Source organism: Canis lupus, chromosome X, assembly GCF_011100685.1.
Source record: "Canis lupus familiaris isolate Mischka breed German Shepherd chromosome X, alternate assembly UU_Cfam_GSD_1.0, whole genome shotgun sequence".
NCBI lineage: Eukaryota > Metazoa > Chordata > Mammalia > Carnivora > Canidae > Canis > Canis lupus.
This window is the reverse complement of record NC_049260.1, coordinates 41,644,985-41,668,224: the sequence shown is the minus strand read 5'-3', so window position 1 is coordinate 41,668,224 and position 23,240 is coordinate 41,644,985. Positions and strand designations below refer to the sequence as shown.

At 37.7% G+C, this 23,240-nt stretch overlaps 1 protein-coding gene across 1 annotated transcript in view; it reads right to left on the bottom strand.

Annotated features, from left to right (window-relative positions):
• Positions 1-457: 457 nt before the first annotated feature.
• The window catches only part of ZNF81 (zinc finger protein 81), a 30,057-nt gene continuing 7,274 nt past the window's right edge, over positions 458-23,240 (bottom strand). The window contains 2 exon segments of the mRNA XM_038587320.1: positions 458-4,909; positions 21,701-21,796. Of these exon segments, the coding sequence (XP_038443248.1) occupies positions 3,201-4,909; positions 21,701-21,796 (1,805 nt within the window). The 3' untranslated portion in view covers positions 458-3,200.

The window sequence follows — 23,240 nt, the reverse complement described above, 5'->3', positions numbered from 1 at the left end:
AAGGTAATACTTGAGAAATTTGACATCTATGGTACAATGAAGATACCATAGCAGCAACAAAACCTAAACCCAGACCAAATTCTGACTAGATGAACTCACCCCCTCCCTCCTTAATGATTTATAAGAAGAGCCGTCATAACTATGTCCAGGAATAAATATTATTTACCTCAGTTTCTACTCTCCTACATACAACATCTGAAATTTGGCCAAAAATTATTAGATGCAAAACAGAAAGAAAAAACAGTCCACTGTAAAGAGACAGAATAATAAAAAAAATCCAGACTCAGCTGACCCAGTTGTTAGTACTATCAAATAGGGAATTTAAATTAACAATGATTAATATGTTAGGGAGGATGGTGGGAAATGTGAACAACAGGTATGAACAGATGGCGAATTTCATCAGAAAAATGAAAACCTGAAGAGTCAAATGGAGTACTAGAAATAAACAAAACATAACTGAGATGAAGAATGCCTTTAATGGGTTCATCAGTAGACCTAACAGAAGTAGGGGTTAAACAGATTGAACAGGGTAGGGGTCAAAATCCATGAACCTGAAGATAGGTTAACAGAAATTATTCCAACTGAAACACAAAGCAAAATAAAGATTGAAAAGGGACACACATAGAGGGATGGTAGAAATTTGTAACATTTTTCTATCTAACACAATCTATTTTCTGGTCATTAATTATTTATATTACCACACCATGCAAAAATATGTTCACCCTCATTCCAAGACCTCCAAACTTCTCATCCCAAATTGGCATCAGGCTCAAATCCAGGACCTCGAGTCTGAACCTGCATCAAGGTTCAGATGTGGCTGAAGCAGAAATTGGGTGTAATTTCTCAGTTTCTTGATCCAGAGACCTGTGAGCTAAATGACAAGTTATATGACTATCACCACCCCCCCACACACACATTCAACACACACACACACACACACACACAATGGTGACATAAGGATTGGTGAACTGCAGTAGATACCCTCATTTAAAAGAAGGGAAGAATAAGAGGCACATGTTAATCACTGTTCCATAACAATTCTGAAATCCCACAGAGCTAATGTTGTCAGGTTTCCCCTGCCCACTCCAGGGGCAGATGTTTCTGGATTGGGTCACAGTTCTATCTGGGAACAGCTTCCCAGTCCATTTTAATATATTGTTCTTGGGTTTTCTCTTTGAGACATCTGTCTTTTCCCATAAGAAACGGCAGCTGAGTAACTTTCTCTGCTTGCTTCATGTTCATAGACGTTAGAGAAGGTAGTCCAAGGCTGCTTTTCATTTTGGACTGTTTCAATTCCTTTAAGTCCAACTTGGAGGTAGTAAAACTCTATTAGAAACTTTATAGGTGTTTGTGAATCTCATTTGTATTTACTCCATGCCCCAAATGCCACATTAACAATTCTTTTTAAGACAGGCCCCTCTCTACATCAGCAATGTATCAGGGTGCTGGACAGACAGTGTCATGAAGTTTTTAGAAACCATTTGGTTTAGCTGAGAGAGTCTCCCAAACACCAACTTAAATATTTCACACATTTTAACAAAGGGTCTTAGAGCCGCATCCATGATTTGATCTCTAACCTGAGACCATTTTTCACCTTGAGAATATTCTGATGAATGGAGAGACTGGAGGGTGTGAGGAATAGTTATTTTCCAACCCAGCAAGTCCTGGCTTTTTTGTATTTCTTTTTAATTCTCTGCTTGTAAATGGTACAGTTATTTCTGTAGTTCATCTCTCCTTTGGTACCTTGCCATATGCGGCTTTTTAGAAGCAAATTGGTATTTCCAACATTCTGTTGGAGATATCCTTAGCCAGATCCACAAGTTCATTTGGTATATTCTCTATCTTCTCACAGAGCATGGTGACTATTTTGCTATTCTTTCCTTAGTAAAAAACATGAGCTGCCATCTTTTCCAGCCTTTCTTAACAGTTTTCCTCATTGTTTCCAGTTTCCATCTGCCACCCAGGCCCAAAGCTAATGCCACATGTCTTATGTTTTGTATAATACCCCCCCACACACACAAGTATACACTTTTAGGTATTACTTAGCATTTTCTGTGCAACAAACTACCCAAAGCAGTAGCTTAAAACAATTATCATTTTATTTAAGTCATGATTCTCCAGGTTGGCTGGGGTAACTGGTATGGCTCTTTTGGTGTGGGCCAGTTTGGTTGGGGCTGGAGGTTGAGGACGGTCTCACTCTCATGTCTGGAAGTTGATCTAAGAGGCCTCATCTGTGCTGGCTTATCTCTTTTACATGTGGTTTCTCATCCTCCAGCAGAGCACTCTTGAGTTTCTTCACATGAAGATCTCAGAAAGAGCAGCAAGGGAAGACAAGCCTCAAGACACACTTCTCTCCAGCTTCTTGAATCTCTTTGCTAATGTACATTGGCCAAAGCAAATCACATGGCCAAGCTCAGGGTCAAGGAATAGAGAGAGCTCTACCTCTTAATAAAAGAAAAAAAAGTAACATTTCAAAGGGGTATGCATAAAAGGTTGGGAGAGGTCTGTGGCTCTTTTGCATTGTAGCACAATGAAAAAAAGATAAACAATGTTGTGGAAACCAGTATGAATAATAGGATTAGAGTTATGTATTAAAGTAAGATTGTATTTGTAGATGTGTGTGTATATATGAAACCATAATGGCTTTAAAACTGTGGAAAGATATTTGACAGACACAATTATATTAAATTCAAAACAATAATTTCAATTCAATTATCCCTCCTGTGGTGCAATGTCTTCTGCCACAAACACCCTACAGAACTGAGAGTTGGTCTACACATCAAATACATTCTTCTGTTCTTTCATTTTGTTGCCACTTTAAATTGCTTAATATAACACAGTACACAGGACTGTCATTTATATACTTTTGCTCACTCCATTTATAAAGAATTTGATAACAATTTGCCTTATAATACTTTCTACAGGAAAGGTTTTCCTAATGCATCAAACTGACAGCATTTTTTCCAGTATGAGTTCTATTATCTTTTGTGAGGCATGTAAATATGAAAAGTCCCTTTTATTCTGTGCATTTTGAGAGGATCTCTTTTGAATAATTTTTCTCATGTCAGGTAAGAGAGCCTGATGAATGCTTTTTATCATGCAGTGTATTCATATAGGATCTGTCTTGGATGGACTTTATAATATACACTAAGACCTGACTTCTGGGATAAGGCTTTCTCATTTTTAAGAAACGGGTACTTTCATGCATGGATATTGCGATGCATACTCAGAACTGATTTCTGAGTGAAGCCCTTTCCACAGTCACTGCATTTATAGGGTTTATCTCCAGTATGGATTGTCTGGTGTTTATTGAAATTTGACCTGTCAGTGAACGCCTTCCCACATTCTGCACACATGTATGGTTTCTCTCCTGTGTGAATTCGCTGATGTACTTTGAGATGTGGTTTCTTGGAGAAAGATTTCTCACACTCAGGACATTTATAAGGCTTCTCTGTAGTATGAATTCTCTGATGTGTAATTAACTCTGACTTCTGGATGAAGGCCCTCCCACAATCACCACAAACATAGGGTTTCTCTCCAGTATGAATTGTTTGGTGTTTATTGAAATTTGACCTGTCAGTGAAGGCCTTTCCACATTCGGCACATATGTAAGACTTTTCTCCAGTATGAGATTTCTGGTGAGTATTGAGATTTGACCTGTTGGTAAAGGCCTTCCCACATTCAGTGCATATATAGGGTTTTTCTCCTGTGTGAATTCGCTTATGCATCTGGAGTTGTGACTTAGAAGGGAAAGATTTCCCACAGTCACTGCATTCATAAGGCTTCTCTCCAGTATGAATTCTTTGATGGGCAATCAAGTGTGCTTTTTGGATGAAGGCCTGCCCACATTCAGTACATATGTAAGATCTCTCTCCTGTATGAATTCTCTGATGCATCCTGAGCGTTGATTTTTGGGTAAAGGCTTTCCCACACTCACCACATTTGTGGTGTCTCTCTCCAGTGTGAATTTTCTGATGTACATTGAGGGCTGAGTTCAGGGAGAAGCCTTTCCCACATTCACTGCATTCATAGAGTTTTTCTCCAGTGTGAGTTGTCTGATGTCTAAGTAGAGAGGACACCTGGAAAAATGATTTTCCACATTCATTGCATTTATAGGGTTTTTCTCTAGTATGAGTTTTCTTATGCATGATTAATTCTGAATTCTGGATGAAAGCCTTCCCACATTCAGGACATATATATAGTTTTTCATCTCTATGAACTCTCAGATATATACTGAGTAGTGGCTTCTGTGTAAACACATTTACACATTTGCTAAGTTCATGAGGTTTTTCCATAGTATGGATTCTCTGAGGTGCAAAGAGGTGTGACTTCTGGGTGAAGATCTTCCCAAAATCAGTACACATATTTGCCTTCTCCCCAACAGGAAATTTCAGATTGTGACTGAATGCTTGTTTGAGACTGAGGACTTTTCCACACTGATCACTTTCACAGAATTGTACTCCTGTACGAGTATTTTCATGGTTAGTATAAGAAGAGCCCTGTGTGAAAACGTGACCATGCCCCATATTTTTATCAAAGTTCTTTGTTGCATTGTTTTTACTAGGAATATGTAAGTCTAAATTATGCCTAAAACTCTTTCCAAATGAGTCACATTTCTGGGGTCTTTTCTGTGAAGGAATACGATTTGGGCTTGGATGAATAAATTTTCCATGGTCCTTATTTTCAAAATCCCACTCTGTATTCAATACTTTCTTATTGATGAAAGCAGAATGACTCAGAGGTTTACTCTGTTTTTCCTGATATCTTTCTATCTGTTCAGAATCTTGCCACAGTTCTTCTAAAATGGAATACAATGAATCGTCTCTTGTATCTTCACCGTCCATTTCATTATGAAATGAAGCTTTTCCAGAAATTCTTTTTTGTGGGGTCTTAATCCCAAACCTCCCATCTAAAAAGAGAAAGAAAAAGTAAAATTGACACAAAGAATAGATAACAGAGGATTAAAAGGTACACATAAGGGGATCCCTGGGTGGCGCAGCGGTTTGGCGCCTGCCTTTGGCCCAGGGCGTGATCCTGGAGACCCAGGATCGAGTCCCACATCGGGCTCCCGGTGCATGGAGCCTGCTTCTCCCTCTGCCTGTGTCTCTGCCTCTCTCTCTCTCTCTGTGACTATCATAAATAAATAAAAATTAAAAAAAAAATAAAAGGTACACATAAGCTAATCAAAATTGAATACAGGGAAACTGGTAAATATGATGATGATGACCTCAGTGATGACAAGAAAAACACATATAGCACATACAGTGTGCCAAGTTCCTGCATAACATTTATGATGTTCCAGGTATTACTCTAATACACACACACACACACACACTCAATCCTTTCAAAGACCCTTTGAGGTATTTTCTATTATTAATCCACCTATTATAGATAAGGAAAGTGAAGCTCAGAATAATTATTTATATAATTTGCCCTAAAACATAGTTATTAAGTGTTGAAGGCTGGAGTTCAACATAAGCAATCTAGTTCTATTTTGGTTGGAGGCTTGGATATAACATAGACTGAAGATTAAAAAGACAAAGGTTTTGAGGGAGAATATCTGTGGAGAGAGTAGGTTTGGAGGGGATGATTCAGTCTAAGTTCTCATTAGCCTTTGATTCTAAATCCTCATTAATCTTGTTCCTTTTTACTTGTTAGCAGCAATACCAAATTAATGCGATCAAACAACCAATTTAATTTGCTAACAGAGTAGATTCTAAAAGTTCTCATTACAAAGAAAAAAACACTTTTTCTTTTTTTGGTATCTTTATGAGATGGACTATAACTAAGCTTCTCCTTTTTTAAAAGATTTTATTCATTTATTCACGAGAGACACACAGAGAGAAGCAGAGACATAGGCAGAAGGAGAAGCAGGCTCCCCATGGGGAGCCTGATGTGGGACTTGATCCCATTACCTGGGATCACGCCCTGAGCCAAAGGCAGAGGCTCAACAGCTTAGCCACCCAGGTGTCCCTGTAACTAAGCTTCTTGTGGTAATCATTTCACAATGTATTTAAGTTAAGCCACTATGAGTACACCTTAAACGTATACAGTGATATATGTCAATTATATCTCAATAAAACCAAGAAAAAACTAATTTATTCATGTCTATAGGAAAATACTGTAGTCATAGCCATCCTGACCTATACAAACAATAAATAGCTATTTATACTCCAACTCTCCATCTAGGTACAATTGTTTTCTTGGACCTGAAAATATTTATATTTAATAAAGTAGCATGAAATCAGAGAAAAAACAAGGTATCTGTGGTAGACTAAAAGCTGTCCACTAGAATCTGTTCCACCATCCTTTTGTATTAACAGAGTAGTAGCCAGGCATATAGCTGCCTAGTCATATAACATCTCTCAGCCTCCTCTGAAAACTGGTATGGCCACATGACAATGTTATCATCAACAGAATGTGAGAGAAAATGATGGGTGCCATTTTCAAGCCAGAGCATGGAGACAGCAGGCATGTTTTCTCTACACCCTCTTCTACCTTCTTGCTGGATTTGGCAGTAACACAGATACAAATATGCAGATGCCACACACACACACACACACACACACACACACACACACACACACACAACCCCAAAGAGATGGTGGGGTTATGTTAATGGAAGGAACCCAGAATCTGGAATAAACATGAGCAACGAAGTGTTCCAAAGGCTGTGATATTAGAAACTTTATATAAGAGAGAAGTAAAATTCTTTAGCATTTAAGTCACCATCTTATAATCTCCTTATTACTGCAAATAAGTTTTAATTAATATACTATTTTCATCCAGAGTGGGGATCACAGATTATTTCCATTACCAGCATAATGCATGAGGTGTATTAGATTCTCGATAATTTTAAAGTGGAGAAATTACACATTATTTCATTAGCAAGAGATGTGAGATAGTGAGAATGTTCTGAGTCATCAAATCCAGTTTTCCCCTGTTGGTCACTTTGATATTGTATTCTAGATACATATCCCATCCAAAATCTCATCCTCTTATTTTTAAGTTGCATTTTTATTCTCATGCACTTGGCTTTAATTTATTCTGTAGATATTAAGAACTGGATTCCTAGGCATGGCTTCAAAAGTGGTTCTGCTTTTCACTTTAACTTATAAATATATAGAGAAAGTATAACTTATGGATAATTAAGTTAACTTCTAAACCCCTCATGTATCAGACAATGTTTAGATCACCAGTACCAATTTTCATTGTAAAAAATCTGCTCCTGCGGGGGGGGGGGGGGGGGGGGGGGGCGGGGAGCCAAAGAAAAATCTGCTCCTGCAAAAATAAGCTCCTCTACACCTTTCCTGAGCCCACAGATTCAATGAACAGTATATAAATGGAGAGTCAACAGTCTAGATAACAGCTGTGTGTGCAAGCTTGCATTCTATTTACCACTCCAAAAGTCCCGTTTATTCTTAAATCAAAAGACACATTCATGCCCTCTTCCTCCATTTAGCCTGCTTAGCATTTTCTTTTGTGCCTTTTTTGTGCCCCTTAAAAGGTATTCATGCTTCATTAAGCATTTTTGAGTCTTTTACTTTGAAAATTAATCTGATCATATTGCTACTGAGACTTTTTTCCCCTAAATTTCAAAAGCAGACACCTTCTGTGCTATTCATTTTGCCAATCATTTTAATAGATTTCTGTTATAATAGAAACACAATACACAAGCAGTAAACTTTTAATATTTGTTTTTTTAATATTTGTATGACTTTTCATTATTTTTACTTTCCAATTATAATCTATGTCCAATTGAAACCTCTCAGTCAAGTTTTTAAAAACACTCTGAAATATAGCAAAAAACTCTTAAGATCTTATCCCCCACAAACTCAATTAGTTAATAGTGCTAAGTATTTCCTTCATGCTTAGTGTTCAAATAATGAAAATAAGATAGAGGCTCTTGTTTTCAGGGACTTTCAAAATTACTAGGGGCAGAAGTATCTGAGAGATAGAGGAAGAGAAATGGAGAAGAGCAATGAATTTGCCATTCCATGGGATAGATGATAACTTTAAATGAAACAAAATTAAAGCGTCTATTACTTTAGGCAGAACACAAGATAAAGATCCTAGATGCAGAGATAAACTTCATATATGGTAGGCATTAAAGGCAAGGTGAAAATTTGAGGAAAGCATGAATTAAGGAACTGTACAGATACAATTTTATTTATTTATTTTTATTATTTTTTAAAGATTTTATTTATTTTTTCATAAGAGACACACAGAGAGAGGCAGAGACACAGGCAGAGGGAGAAGTAGGCTCCCTGTGGGGAGCCCGATTCAGGACTTGATCCCAGGACCCCAGGATCACAAACAGATACAACTTTAAATGGAAATACATGGCCACACTGGTCATGTGTTATATAATACAGAGTAATTGTAAGTTTACTTTATTAAGCTGATGCCAAAGATAATGGCAATGTTTTAGGTAATGAAATATAGCAGGAGGATTTAAGATGAAGTAGATACAAGAATAGAATCTGCAAATCTCATTAGGAACAGAATAATCCAAGCATAAGAAAATATACATCTGTTTTTGGGTGGTGCTAATAGGAATTAAGATGAGAGTACATCTGAATAGTATTCTTTAAAAAAAAATAGGAATTGCAGAGTAATTAGAGAAGATAACTAAGAGGGAACAAACAAGAAAACAGCAGAATCTGACAGAATTTAGAACATGAGGGTTCCTGGTTTGGGCAATGATGATGCCAATTTTTCACATACTAGTAAGGATGAATAAAGTAGAATATTCTATGAGAATTGTCTAATATGCAGGTAAATGTCATACTAGAACCCACTTATAATATACCAACTAGTGGTGTCAATATAGAAGTCATCAGAATACAAATAAAAAGCTTAAGTGTTCAGAATGGAAGACTCCTTTGAGTTAATTACTATAGGAACAAATACCCAGAAGATAGTAAACAGCACCCATAACCAGGGGTATCTCAATGGGGGTAAAGCCTCCATGGAAAAGGAAATGAGCAAATTAGGTGCAAATCAAGAAGAAAAAAATGATATAGTTAGAAAAGACAAAATAATCGGAACAAGCAATTCACAGAAGGGGAAACCCAAATGGATAACCAATATTAGAAAGAACAAGAAACAATACTACTTCACATTCATTAGATTGGCCACAAAATAAGAAATCTGGATAATTCCAAGTGTTGCCATAGATGTAACGAAATGGGCATATTTGTGTACTTCATGTATATCTCAATGATCGAGTAGTACCATTTCTATATAAATATCCCCAAGGAAAAATCTCAATGGCTTGTAAGATGTGTATAAAAAATTCTTTGTTTTGTTTTTTTTTTAAATTGAGGTATAGTTTCTACATAGTAAAATGCAGATCTTAACTGTAGAGACCAATGAGTTTTTAATATGTATATATCCATGTAACCTCTACCTAAATGAAAATATAAAACATTTTAATTGTCCCACAAAGTTCCTTGCAGCTTTTCCCAGTCAATAACTGACTCTCAGAGATAATCACCACTCTGATCATAGGCCATTAATCATTTATCACCATAGATTAGTTTTGCTTGTCCTTGAACTTCACATATATATATATATATATATATATATATATATATATATATATATATAGTATTCATCTGTATACCTGGCTTTTCCGTTCAATACACTTTTCTGAGATTCATCCAAGTTCTTGTGTGTGTCAGTAGCTCTTTCTTTTTCATTGCCATGTATTATCATATTATAAGAAAATAGCACAATATTAACCCATTCTCCTGCTGATGGACACTTGGGGTGTTTCGCATTTTTTCGCAATTATGCCAATGCCAATATGAACATTCTGTACATTTCTTTTAGTGGACATATATATTCATTTAAGTAAATGCCTAGGAGTGGCATTGCTGGGATACAGGAAAGCCATACATTTAGCATTAGTAGATACTGCCTGTTTCCCAAAGTGGTTGAAGGTATTTACATTCCTACCATCAATGTATGTAAATTCCAGTGGCTCCAAATACTCGAGTAAGTATTGATATTGTTAAGTCTTTCTAATTTTATCCATTCTTTTATATGTATGTATCTGTGTAGGGTTGTCCCACTGTGGTTTAATTTTCAGTTCCTTGATAAGCAGCGATGCACAGCATTTTTTCTTTTTTAAAGATTTTATTTATTTATTCATGAGACACACACACACACACACACACACACACACACACACACACACACACAGATAGAGAGAGAGCGGAGACACAGGCAGAGGGAGAAGCAGGCTCCATGCAGGGAGCCTGACGTGGGACTCGATCCCGGGTTTCCAGGACCAGGCCCTGGGCTGAAGGTGGTGCTAAACCGCTAGGCCACCCGGGCTGCCCCAGCACTTTTTCATATATAATGACCATTTATTTGGATATTTCTTTTAAAAGTACCTGTTCGGGACACTTGGGTGGCTTAGTGGTTGAGGCATCGGCCTTCAGCTTAACATATGATCCCGGGGTCCTGGAATTGAGTCCCACAGTCCTGCATCAGGCTCCCCACAGGCTGCCTTTTTTTCCTTCTGCCTGTGTCTCTGCCTCTTTCTGTGTGTCTCTCATGAAAAAATAAATAAAATCTTAAAAAAAATAAAAGTACCTGTTCATATCTCTTATCCATTTCTTTTTCTACTGGGTTGTCTGCCTTTCTCTCTTTTTTTTAATTTTTATTTATTTATGATAGTCACACACAGAGAGAGAGAGAGAGGCAGAGACACAGGCAGAGGGAGAAGCAGGCTCCATGCACCGGGAGCCCGACGTGGGATTCGATCCCGGGTCTCCAGGATCACGCCCTGGGCCAAAGGCAGGCGCCAAACCGCTGCGCCACCCAGGGATCCCTGCCTTTCTCTTTTTGATTTCTAAGAGTTTTTTTATATATTCTAAATATAAGTCATTTATCAAATCTATGTATTGTAATTATCTTCTCCCAGTTTGTGGTTTCATATTTACTTTCTTAATATCTTTTGGAGAAGTGTAATTCTTCAATCTAATATAGTTCCACTTACTATCAAATGAGATGGGAAGTGCACTCTCTCTCTTTTTGTCTTCAAAAGAACTTGAATAATATTGGTATTATTCTTTCTTTAAATAAGAGGAAGAATTCACTGATGAAGACATGCGGGCTGGGAGCTTGTTTGTAGAAAGATTTTATTTATTTTATTTTATTTATTATTATTATTTTTGGATTTTATTTATTTTAAAGATTTTATTTATTTATGGGGGGGGGAGAGAGAGTCAGGAGAGGGGCAGAGAGTCAGGAGAGGCAGAGGGAGAAAAAGAGAGCTCAAACAGACTCTGCACTGAGTGCAGAGCCTGACAGTGGCTCGATCCCTTGACCCCGAGATCATGACCCAAGCAGAAACCAAGACTCAGACACTTAATTGACTGAGCCACCTAGATACTCCTGATATTTTCATTATCATTCTGCTCAAAACATTTTCTAATTCCATTGTGGTTTCTTCTTCGACTTACGGGATATTTGCTTGTGTATTGCTTACTTTTCAAACATTTGGATATTTTCTGGTTGTCTTCTGTTCAGTTTTAATTTATTTCAATAGTAATTAGAGAACATTTAGCATATGATTTCAATCCTTTCAAATCTGTTGCAATAAGTCTTATACCCTAAAATTGAGTCTATTTTGCTCAGTATGCACATGCACTTGAAAAAATGTATATTCTATAGTTGTGGGATGCAGTGACTTATGGTATGTCAATTAGGTTATATTGGTTTATCAAGTTCAAATCTTCTATCTTTTTTAAAGTTTATTTGAGAGAGAGAGAGATAAAGTATGAATGGGGGGAGAGGGACAGAGGGACAGGGAGAGAGAGAATCTCATGCAGACTCCCCACTGAGTGCAGAGCCCAAGGTGGGGCTAGATCCCATGACCCTGAGACTATGACCTGAGCCAAAATCAAGAGTCAGACACTCAACCGACTGAACCACCGAGGTGGCCCTCAAATCTTCTATATCCTTAAAGATTCTTTCGTCTGTAAATAGACAAAAATTAGTTATAGAGATAGGTATGTTAAACTTTCCAACTATAATTATGCATTTTGTCTATCTCTCCTTTTAGCATTGTCAATATTCACTTTATATATTTTGAAGCTACATTATTAAGTGCACAAAAATATAGATTTTTAATATATTCCTGTTGAACTGAAGTTTTATCAATTTCAGAGAAAGACAGTACATTGTGGAAGATACAAAAAACATTAAAACAATGATAGAGGAATATTATGAAAAAACCACATGCCAAAAATTTGGTAACATAGATAAAATGTACAAACTCAAATAATCAAAACAAGAAGAATACTAGAAAATCTGAATATTTCTATATCTATTGAAGAAATTTGAGGGGCTCCTGGGTGGCTCAGTGGTTGAGCATCTGCCTTTGACTCAGGGTGTGATTCCAGGGTCCTGGGATCGAGTTCTGCATTGGGCTCCCAGCAGAGAGCCTGCTTCTCCCTCTGCCTGTCTCTCTGCCTGTCTCTGGTTGTCTCCCAATAAATAAATAAAATCTGGGGATCCCTTGATGGTTCAGTGGTTAGGCATCTGCCTTCGGCCCAGGGCTTGGTCCTGGAGTCCTGGGATCGAGTCCCACGTTGGGCTCCCTGCATGGAGCCTGCTTCTCTCTCTGCCTATCTCTCTCTGTGTCTCTCATGAATAAATAAATAAAATCTTTAAAAAACTGAATTTGAGGGGATCCCTGGGTGGCGCAGCGGTTTGGCGCCTGCCTTTGGCCCAGGGCACGATCCTGGAGACCCGGGATCGAATCCCACGTCGGGCTCCCGGTGTGTGGAGCCTGCTTCTCCCTCTGCCTGTGTCTCTGCCTCTCTCTCTCTCTCTCTCTGTGTGACTATTATAAATTAAAAAAAAAACAAAAAACTGAATTTGAAATTAAAAGTGATCCCACAAAGAAAACTTCAGACCCATATGAGTTCACTGGTGTATTTTTATCTTATATTTAGAGAAAAATTATAAAATTTATTTTTATCTTTTTAAAAGATTTTATTTATTTATTCATGAGACAGACAGAGAGAGGCAGAGACATACGCAGAGGGAGAAATAGGTTCCTTGCAGGGAGCCTGATGTGGGACTCAATCCCTGCACCTGGGATCACGCCCTGAGCCAAAGGCAGACACTCAACTGCTGAGCCACCCAGATGCCCCAAAATTATAAAATTTAAAGCAATCTTATACAAAATAAAAAAACAGAGGAGTGAAGATTTAAAAATCCTAGCAAATATAGCGGTTTTACATAAAGTCTTTCAGAAGATAGAGCAGGCATGAAATTTCACAGCTCATTTTATGAGGCTAGCATTAACATGATACTAAAAGTCAAAGATATTATAAGCAAAATATCCCCCAAAACTAAAGACTAATACCTCATTTAAACAGAGAGATAAGAATCCTTACCAAATATTAGCAAATTGATCAAGAAACATAAAATAGATAATATAATCATGATCAAGTAATGTTTATCCCAGTAAGGCAGTCAGTTTAACATCTGAAAATCTGTGAAATTCACCATATCAGCAGAATAAAGTGTTCATCTTAATAAAGGCAAAAAAAAAAGCATCTGGAAAACCCAATATCCATTCATGTTAAAGACCTTCACCAAGCTAGAAATAGAAAGAAATTGCCACAAATTAATAAAGGACATCTAAGGAAAACCACAGCTAATATACTCAATGCTGAAAGAGTGAAAGCTTTTGCCCTTAAGATAAAATAAAAATAAAGGGCACGCAGACTAAAAAGGAAATGATAAAAAGACATGGTAATTGATGCAAAAACTTTGTAAGGAATTTACAAAAATATTCACTAGAATTAATAAGTGAATTCAGCAAGTGTCAGAATACAGGATCAATGTACAAGAATCAATTAAAAAATTTCCACCTCTAGTATGGAGAAGTAGGCTCCTTAAAAAAAGTCCTCTATGGATAGTAACTGTATTCTCTAGGAAAACAAAACAAAACGTGTAATGGTAGAGTGAACAAAAGCAAGTGGATTTTGAAGAGGAGTTAGAAGTCAGAAGAAGTCTGAACAGAGATCTAAGTTGCTACCCACCATAGGTGAGGCAGCATCTCCAGTTTGAGTTAACTGACTACTATGACAACAACACGGAAGAATATCACAGAAAATGGTGTTATTATAGCAGAATCTTGATAATATTTGGGATAACAATCCAAAATTACTCAATATAAGATGACCCAGAAAAATGTTTGTTTGGTCACTATCCAGTGTCTTCAGTTGTTTTTTTTTTCCTCAAATTTTTATTTAAATTCCAGTTAGATAAGGTATAGTGTAATACTGGTTTCAGGAGCAGAATTTAGTGAGAAATCACTTACATACAATACCCAGTTCTTATCATAACAAGTGCCCTCCTTGATACCCAACATCCATGGGTATCATTCCTCACTTACCTCCCTCCATCAACCCTCAGTTTGTTCTCTATCATTAGAGTCTCTTATGGTTTGCTTCTCTCTCTTTTTTGCCCCTTTCCATATGTTCATCTCTTTTGTTACTTAAATTACACACGTGTGAAATCATATGATATTTGTCTTTCTTTCAGTAGTTTTTAAAGTATGTTTTTCATAGTTAACAGGATTTATATCTTTTAGATAGGTGGGTCTAATAGAAATGATTCAATCATATTAAACTCAAGTTATTTTTTTATATGGTGTGAGTTCAAGGGTATTTTTCCTCCAATACTGATATCCATTTGTTCTAGCTCAATTTGTTCAAAAACAAAATTCCTTTCCCCCCACTGAATTGTATTTGTACTTCTAACAAAACTCAGTTGTCCATATATGTAGTGGGTCTATTTTTGGATTTTCTCTTCTATTCCATTTATGTATCTGTTTGTCCTTACATCAAAACCACACTACCTGGATCATTGTAGCTTTACAGTAAATCTTAACACTTCTTTTTACTTTTTTTTTTTTAATTTATTTTTATTTTTATTTTTTTTATTTATGATAGTCACAGAGAGAGAGAGAGAGGCAGAGACACAGGCAGAGGGAGAAGCAGGCTCCATGCACCGGGAGCCCGATGTGGGATTCGATCCTGGGTCTCCAGGATCGCGCCCTGGGCCAAAGGCAGGCGCCAAACCGCTGTGCCACCCAGGGATCCTTTAACACTTCTTTTTAAAGACTATGTTGGCTATTCTAGGGCCTTTTCTTATCCTATAACTTTAACTTATAAAGTTCTTATAACAACTTTAAAATCTGTCAGTTTTTATTCCCTAAAATTATAAATAATTGATTGAACAAGTAGAATACAATTCATTAAGCAATAGATTTCAACAACATGCAACCAACTCGATTTATACACTATAGAATACAACACTGAACAGCTGAACACACATTCTTTTCAGAGACACATAGAACATCCCCCTACATAGACCATACACAGAAATCATACAGAGTGTATTCTCAGACTACAACAGAATTAAATTAGACAACATAAAGTAAATAGACAAATTCTTTGAAAAATACAACTATGTCTGACAAAAGATGAAAGAGAAAATCTGTGTAACTCTATGTCTATGACAGATTGAATTTGTGGATTTTTTAAAAAAGATTTTATTTATTTATTCATGAGAGACACAGAGAGAGAGAGGCAGAGACACACAGGCAGGGGGAGAAGCAGGCTCCCTGCGGGGAGCCTGATGTGGGACTTGATCCCAGGACCCCAGGATCATGCCCTGAGCCAAAGGCAGATGCTCAACCACTGAGCCACCCAGGCATCCCAGAAATTGAATTTATTTATTTATTTATTTCCAGAAATTGAATTTATTATTAAAACTTTCCAAAAAAATAATAAATAAATAAATAAATAAATAAATAAAATAAAACTTTCCCATCAAGAAAATTCCAGGCCCAGATGGTTTCACTGGTGAATTCCATGAAACAGTAAAAGAAGAAATAACAATCTTACACAAACTATTACAGAAAACAGAAAAGGGAACACTTCACAACCATTTATGTGTCCAACATAGTCCTAACACCAAAACCTGACAAACACACTGCAAAAAAAAAAAAACTAAACCAGTATCACTCATAAAAATGCAAATACTTTAAAACAAAATATCAGTAGATATAATCCAACAATATACAAAATAAAGGTTATACATTATAATCAACTAATATCTCAGAAATACAAGGTTAATTTAACATTTGAAAATCAACTCACATATTAACAAAATAAAAGCAACAATTCATATGATTAATAAGATGAAGAAAAAGGATTTGACAAAATTCAACATGTAACCGTGATTTAAAAAAAAAAAAAAGCTCTTCAACAAGCTAGGATTAAAAAAGAACTCACATAATCTGATAAAGGGCAGCTTCAAAAAACATAATAGAGAATGGAATGATTTTTTTAACTCTAATATTGGGAATAAGGCAAGCATGCCCTCACCACTTCTATCTAACATCAAACTGAAGGTGTTAGTGAAATAAGAAAAGAAATAAAAAGCATGAAATTGGAAAGGAAAAAGTAAAAGTGTCTCTAAAGTGATAATGATTACTTACATAAAAAACCTCAAAGAACCTACAAGAAAACTAATAGGTGAATGTAGGAATGTCTCAGGATACAAAGTCAATGTACAAAAATCTATCATGAGCAATTTATACTAGTTATGAACAATCCAAAATAAACTAAAAAAACCAATGTCATTTTACCACAGTGTCAAAAAGCATCAAAGATGTAGGAATAGGGACACCTGGGTGGCTCAGTGGTTGAGCGTCTGCCTTTGGCTCAGTGCCTGATCCCAGGATTCAGGATAGAGTCCTGCATCGGGCTCCTTGTGGGAGGCTTGCTTCTCTCTCTGCCTGTGTCTCTGCCTCTCTCTCTCTCTCTGTCTCTCATGAATAAGTAAATAAAATATTTTAAAAAAACTATGTAGGGATAAATTCAATGAAGGATGCAGAAGATTTTTTTAAAAGATTTTATTTATTTATTCATGAGAGACACACAGAAAGAGAGGCAGAGACACAGACAGAGGGAGAAGCAGGCTCCATGCTGGGACATGCTGGGCTCCATGTGGGACTCAATCCCGGGACTGCGGGATCATGCCCTGAGTCGAAGGCAGATGCTCAACCACTGAGCATCCTAGGCATTCCTGCAGAAGATTTCTACACTGAAAACTATAAAACAACAACAACAACAACAACAACAACAACAACAAAAGAAAACTATAAAATACTGCTAAAAAATAAAAATAAAAATAAAATACTGCTGAAAGAAATCAAACATCTAAATAAATGCAGAAAATATGCCATGCTTATGGATTAGAAGGCTCAATATTGCAACAATATCAATTCTCCTAAAACTAATCTATAGCGTCAACTCCAAACAAAACCTCAGCAGGCTTTAAAAAAAAAAGCAAACTGATTATAAAATTTATATGGAAATGCAAATGACCTAGAAAAGCCAAAGTCATTTTTTTAAAAAAAATGTAAAGTTGGAGAACTTATCCTGCCTGATTTCAAGACTCATTATAAAAGCTATAGTAATAAAGAATATATGGGTTTGCCAAAAGGACAGTATATTAACTGTTTTCTGTATTTTTTTTAAAAGTTTTTAATTTGAATTCCGGCATCGTTAACATACAGTGTTATATATTAGGTTCAGGTGTACAATATAGTGACTCAACAATTCTATATATTACTCAGTGCTCATCATAAGTGAATTTTTTAATTCCTATCACTTCTTTTACCCATATTCCCACCCACTTCCCCTCTGAGAATCATCAGTTTGTTCTCTATAGTTAAGAGTCTGTTTCTTGGTTTGTTTCTTTTTTTCCCCTTTGTTCATTTGTTTTGTTTCTTAAATTCCACCTTGAGGGGCACCTGGGTGGTTTAGTTGTTGAGTTTCTGCCTTCGGCTCAGGGCATGATCCTGGAGTCCTAGGATCTGGTCCTGCGTCAGGCTCCTTGCAGGGAGCCTGCTTCTCCCTCTGCCTATGTCTCTGCCTCTCTCTGTGTCTCTCATGAATAAATAAAATCTTTTTAAAAAATTCCACATATGAGTGAAATCATATGGTATTTGTCTTTCTGTAACATTAGCATAATACTCTTTAGTTTCATCCATGTTCTTGCAAATGGCAAGATTTCATTCCTTTTTATAGCTGAGTAATATACCGTTTTCTATATATCACATCTTCTTTATGTAATTTCTGTATTCTTGATGCTCTACCATCTGGTGCCTTCCTTGTTCATCCTGAAGAAACTGCCTTTCTCAGTGCTAGTTAATTCCTAGAGATAGCAAATGACTTCCGTTACAGCACATCTTTCATATGCAAACTAATCCAGAGCCCACAGTCACCAACTCTCCTCCTTTGTTAAGCTTTCACAGGTTGAGCTACCATCCTCCTGCCCTCACCTCAGTATCAGGTATCAGGTAACTAGAGACAGTCCCTACATCTCTGGTGCCCCACTGAAATGACTCAAACTAGTCAATACTCAGCCTCCCCAGCCTGCTTACTCTGCTTCACCCATTCTTTCCCATGAAAATAACAATAAAGGCTCTTGTTCATGCTTTCCCCTTAAAACTTTGGCCTCCTGATGGACCCTAGTGTTTCCTGGTGTGGCCTTGCATGGTGTGGCAGGTCTCCTCCTCTTGGGAACTGTGAATTACAAATTATCTTTTCAATGGCAGTCATCTCTGGATCTGTTGGTCTCACCAGACCCAAATAATATTAAAACTTACATTTTTGAAAGATTTTATTTATTTATTTATTTATTTATTTATTTATTTATTTATTTGAGAGAGAGAGAGAGAGAGTGTGTGTGAGAGCATGTGAGCATGGGGGGTAGGGGCAGAGGGAGAAACAGACTCCCCTCTGAACAGGGAGCCCAACTTGGGGCTTGATCCCAGGACCCCAGTCTCATGACCTGGCCCAAAGGCAGCTGCTTAACTGACTGAGCCACCCAGGTGCCCCTAAAACCTACATTTTAAAACAGAAAGACATACAGATCAATTGAGCAGAATAAAGAGTCCAGAAATAGGTTCACATATATAAAGTCAATTGATTTTGAAAAGCACGACGAGGAAATGCAATGGGAAAAAAATCTCTTCAGCAAATGGTTCTGGAACAAGTGGATGTTGTACTGATAAAAATGGATTTGTAGGTCTAAACTGAGAAAGATAAAATGCTAAAACTTATGGAACATGAGAAAATCTTTGTGACTCTATGGGAGGCAAAGATTTCTTAAACAGATCACAGAAAGCACTAGAAAATTTTAAAAGATGATAAATTAGGGCAGCCCTGGTGGCTCAGCGGTTTAGCGCCGCCTTCAGCCCAGGGCATGATCCTGGAGTCCCGGGATCGAGTCCCACATCGGGCTCCCTGCATGGAGCCTGCTTCTGTCTCTGCCTCTCTCTCTCTCTCTCTCTCTCTCTCTCTCTGTCTCGTGAATAAATAAAATCCTTTAAAAAAAGATGATAAATTAGACTCCATCAAAATCAAAATGTTTGCTTTTTGTTTAGGCACCAGTAAGAAAAGTGAAAGCCATAAATTGTAACAAAATATTGGCAATGTATATATCTGGCATAGGAGTTACATCCAGCAAATATAAACAACTCTGAAAACTCATTAAGAAAATAACCCAATTAAAAAATGGGAAAGATATCAGAATAGATGCTTCAAACAAAAATGAACAAATGGTCAATAAGCACATGAAATGATACTTATCGTTACTCATCAGAGGAATGCAACTTAAAATAATAATGAAATACCATTACACATCCACTATAATAGCAAAAATTAAACAGATCTATAGCAGTGAGTGTTGGCAAGGATGTGGAGTGACAGAAATTCTCGTGTGCTGCTGCTGAAAGTGTAAGATCATACAGCCATTTTGGAAGGTAGTTTGGCAATTTCTTTTTTTAAGATTTTATTTATATGAGACAGAGAGAGAGAGAGAGCGCGAGCACCAGCTGGGGGGAGGGGCAGAGGGAGAGGGAGAAGCAGACTCCCCATTGAGCAGGGAGCCAGATATGAGGCTTGATCCCAGGACTCTGGGATCATGACCTGAGCTGAAGGCAAATGCTTAACTGACTGAGCCACGCAGGTGCCCCAGTTTGGCAATTTCTTACGAAGACAATCATACATTCATACAATTATATGACCCATCAGTGCCACTCCTAGGTATTTACCCAAGAGAAATGTAAGCATATGGTCAAAGACATACCAGAATGTCCACTACAGCTGCATTCATAATAACCAAATAATAACCACCTGTCATCAACAGGTATGGAGAGAAACAAATTGCAATCTATTCATATCATGGAATAGTGTTCAGCATTTACAAGGAATAAACTCTCAATATACTCAGTAACATGGATGAATCACAAAATCATTAAGCTGAACAAATGAAGCCAGACCCGAATGGGTATTACAGTAGGATTTCACTCATATGAAACCCTAATAAAGACAAATCTAACCTATAGTGACAGAAAGCATTTAATGGTTTGCCTGGGGCCAAAGTGGTGGTGCATACTGACTGCAAGGGACACAGAGGTTCATTTTTATGAGACAGAATATTCCCTATATTGTGATTAGGGTGGTGGTTAAACCAGTATGTGCTTTCATCAAACTGCATACTTTAAATAGATACATTTTACTGTACATAAACTAGACCTCAATACACTTAATTTATTTAAAAGACAAAAATGCTGAGGCACCTAGGTGGCTCAGTCAGTTAAGAATCTGCCTTTGGCTCAGGTCATGATCCCAGGATCCTGGGATCGAGCCCTGAGTTGGGCTCCCTGCTCAGTAGGGAGTCTGCTTCTCCCTTTCCATCTGCCTTTCTCCCTGCTTGTGCTTGCTCTGCTCTCTCTCTCTCTCTCTCAAATACATAAATAAAAAATTTTAAAGCTTTTATTTATTTGAAAGAGAGAAATTATGAGCAGGGGTAGGGCCAGAGGAAGCAGACTCTATGCTAAACAGGGAGCCCAATGTGGGACTCAACCCCAGGACTCTGGGATCATGACCCAAGCCGAAGGCAGACACCCAAACAACTGAGCCACCCAGGCACCCACATAAATAAAATCTTAAAAAAAAAAGACAAAAATGCTAAGTGACAGTGATCCTAAAGTCAGAAGATGGGAGAGAGGCAGGGCAATAGGGGAGGTGGAGAGGAGTAAGGTATCTGAAAGTAGTACCTTCAAAGAGAAGAGGAAGTGAGGCTGGTTGTGGATGAGTTTACTGGTATCTTAGAGTTAAGAAGAAAATGAGGAGGAAGAAAGTGAAAAGGTCCTTGGAGGAACAGGAATGGGGCAATCAACTGGTTTTCAGAGAAGGCAAAACCATTAAAACCTGACAGTATATATTGTAAAAATCTAAGACTCTGAGGGTGGGGTTTAGGTAATGAAGCATAAAAATGTGATGGAAGGAAAGAACATTCAAAGAAACAAGATCTATAGGGAGGAAGCCTGGCATATGATCCTGAGTGCAGGAATTGTAGCAATTCCCCAGGAGGAAAGCCAGCCAAAAAAGACAGCTGATCACAGGAAATAAAGGGAGAGAGCAGTCGGGTACCTAAAAGGCCAATGTTCACTCTTCTTCAGCAGTTTCCAAAGTTGAAATCCTTCAAGAAGGTAGCAATAATAGCATTTTAAAGGCATAGGCCTTTTAGGAAAAGAAAAGTGTCTCCATGTCCCCCATCTGTCTGGGTTGTACTCACTCACCGGAACAGCTCTGATGTGGGGTTTTCCTCTCCAAAATCCACGGCTCCTCTCCTTGTTCCAACTTGAAGATGACTTCTGGTTTGGGAACTTCATACCCTGTTAATAGGACATGATAGAATTGGGACTGGCTAACTGCTTTCCACTTGTTTTTTTTTTTTTTTTTTTTTTTTTTGAAGAAGTAACCACATTTCATTGGGAAAATGAGTAGTCATCACAGAAGTTAATGGACTGAAGGATCTCAGGCTAATCAAAGGACACCACCAGCACACCCTTCAGATGGCTCAGATTACTCAGCAGCTCAGAATGGAAATACTCTCATGGAGGCTCTGTGTTAGTTTCCTAGGGTGGCTGTAACAAAATGCCAAAAACTGGGCGGCTCAAAACAGCAGAAAGTCAGTCTCCAGCTGGAGCCTTTCAAGTCTGAAATCAAAGTGTTAGTAGGGCTATGATTTCTCTGGCGGATATAAGGGAGACTCTCCCTTGAATCTTCTAGCTTGTTTGCTGGAAATTTTTAATGTTCTTTAGCTTCTAAACGCATCACTCCAGTCACATGGCCATCATATCCCTGTGTGTCTCCACATACTCTTCCCTCTATATGTGTTTATTTCTATGCCCAAATTTCTTTTTTTTATAAGGACAGCAGTCATATTAGATTAGGGCCCACCCCAAGAGACTCATTTTAACTTGATTACCTCTATAAAGACATTATATCCAAATAAGGTCATATTCTGGGGGTACTGGGGGTTCAGATTTCCATATATTTTTTCCAGGGGGACACAACTCAACCCATAAAAATCTGCCCTCTAAGCCACCTGGGTGGCTCAATGGTTGAGGGTCTGCCTTCAGCTCAGGTGGTGATCCCGGGATCCTGGGATTGAGTCCTGCAACAGGCTCCCTGCAGGGAACCTGCTTCTCCTGCTGCCTCTGTCTCTGCCTCTCTATGTCTCTCATGAATAAATAAATAAAATCTTAGAAAAAAATCTGCCCTCTGATCCTCCCCACCAAATTCATGTCCTTCTCACGTGCAAACTATACTAACCCCATCCCAATATCCCCCAAAGTCTTCATCATTCTAGCATCAAGTCTGAAGTTCAAAATCTATCTAAACACCAACTCAAAGTCTCAAATCTTATCATCTAAATTACCCAAATTCATTATGGGTGTGATGTGAGTGTTAGTCATCTTGGGGCAGCTTTTTTCTGCACAAACCTGTGAAAGCAGACAAGTTATTTGCTTCCAAAACACAATGGTAAGAGGCATAAACTAGACATTCCCACTTCAAAAGGGAGAAATTGAATGAAAAAAGGGATCATATCTGCCCTACGACCCAGCAATTGCACTGCTGGGGATTTACCCCAAAGATACAGATGCAGTGAAACGCCGGGACACCTGCACCCAGATGTTTATAGCAGCAATGTCCACAATAGCCAAACTGTGGAAGAAGCCTCGGTGTCCATCGAAAGATGAATGGATAAAGAAGATGTAGTCTATGTATACAATGGAATATCACTCAGCCATCAGACACGACGAATACCCACCA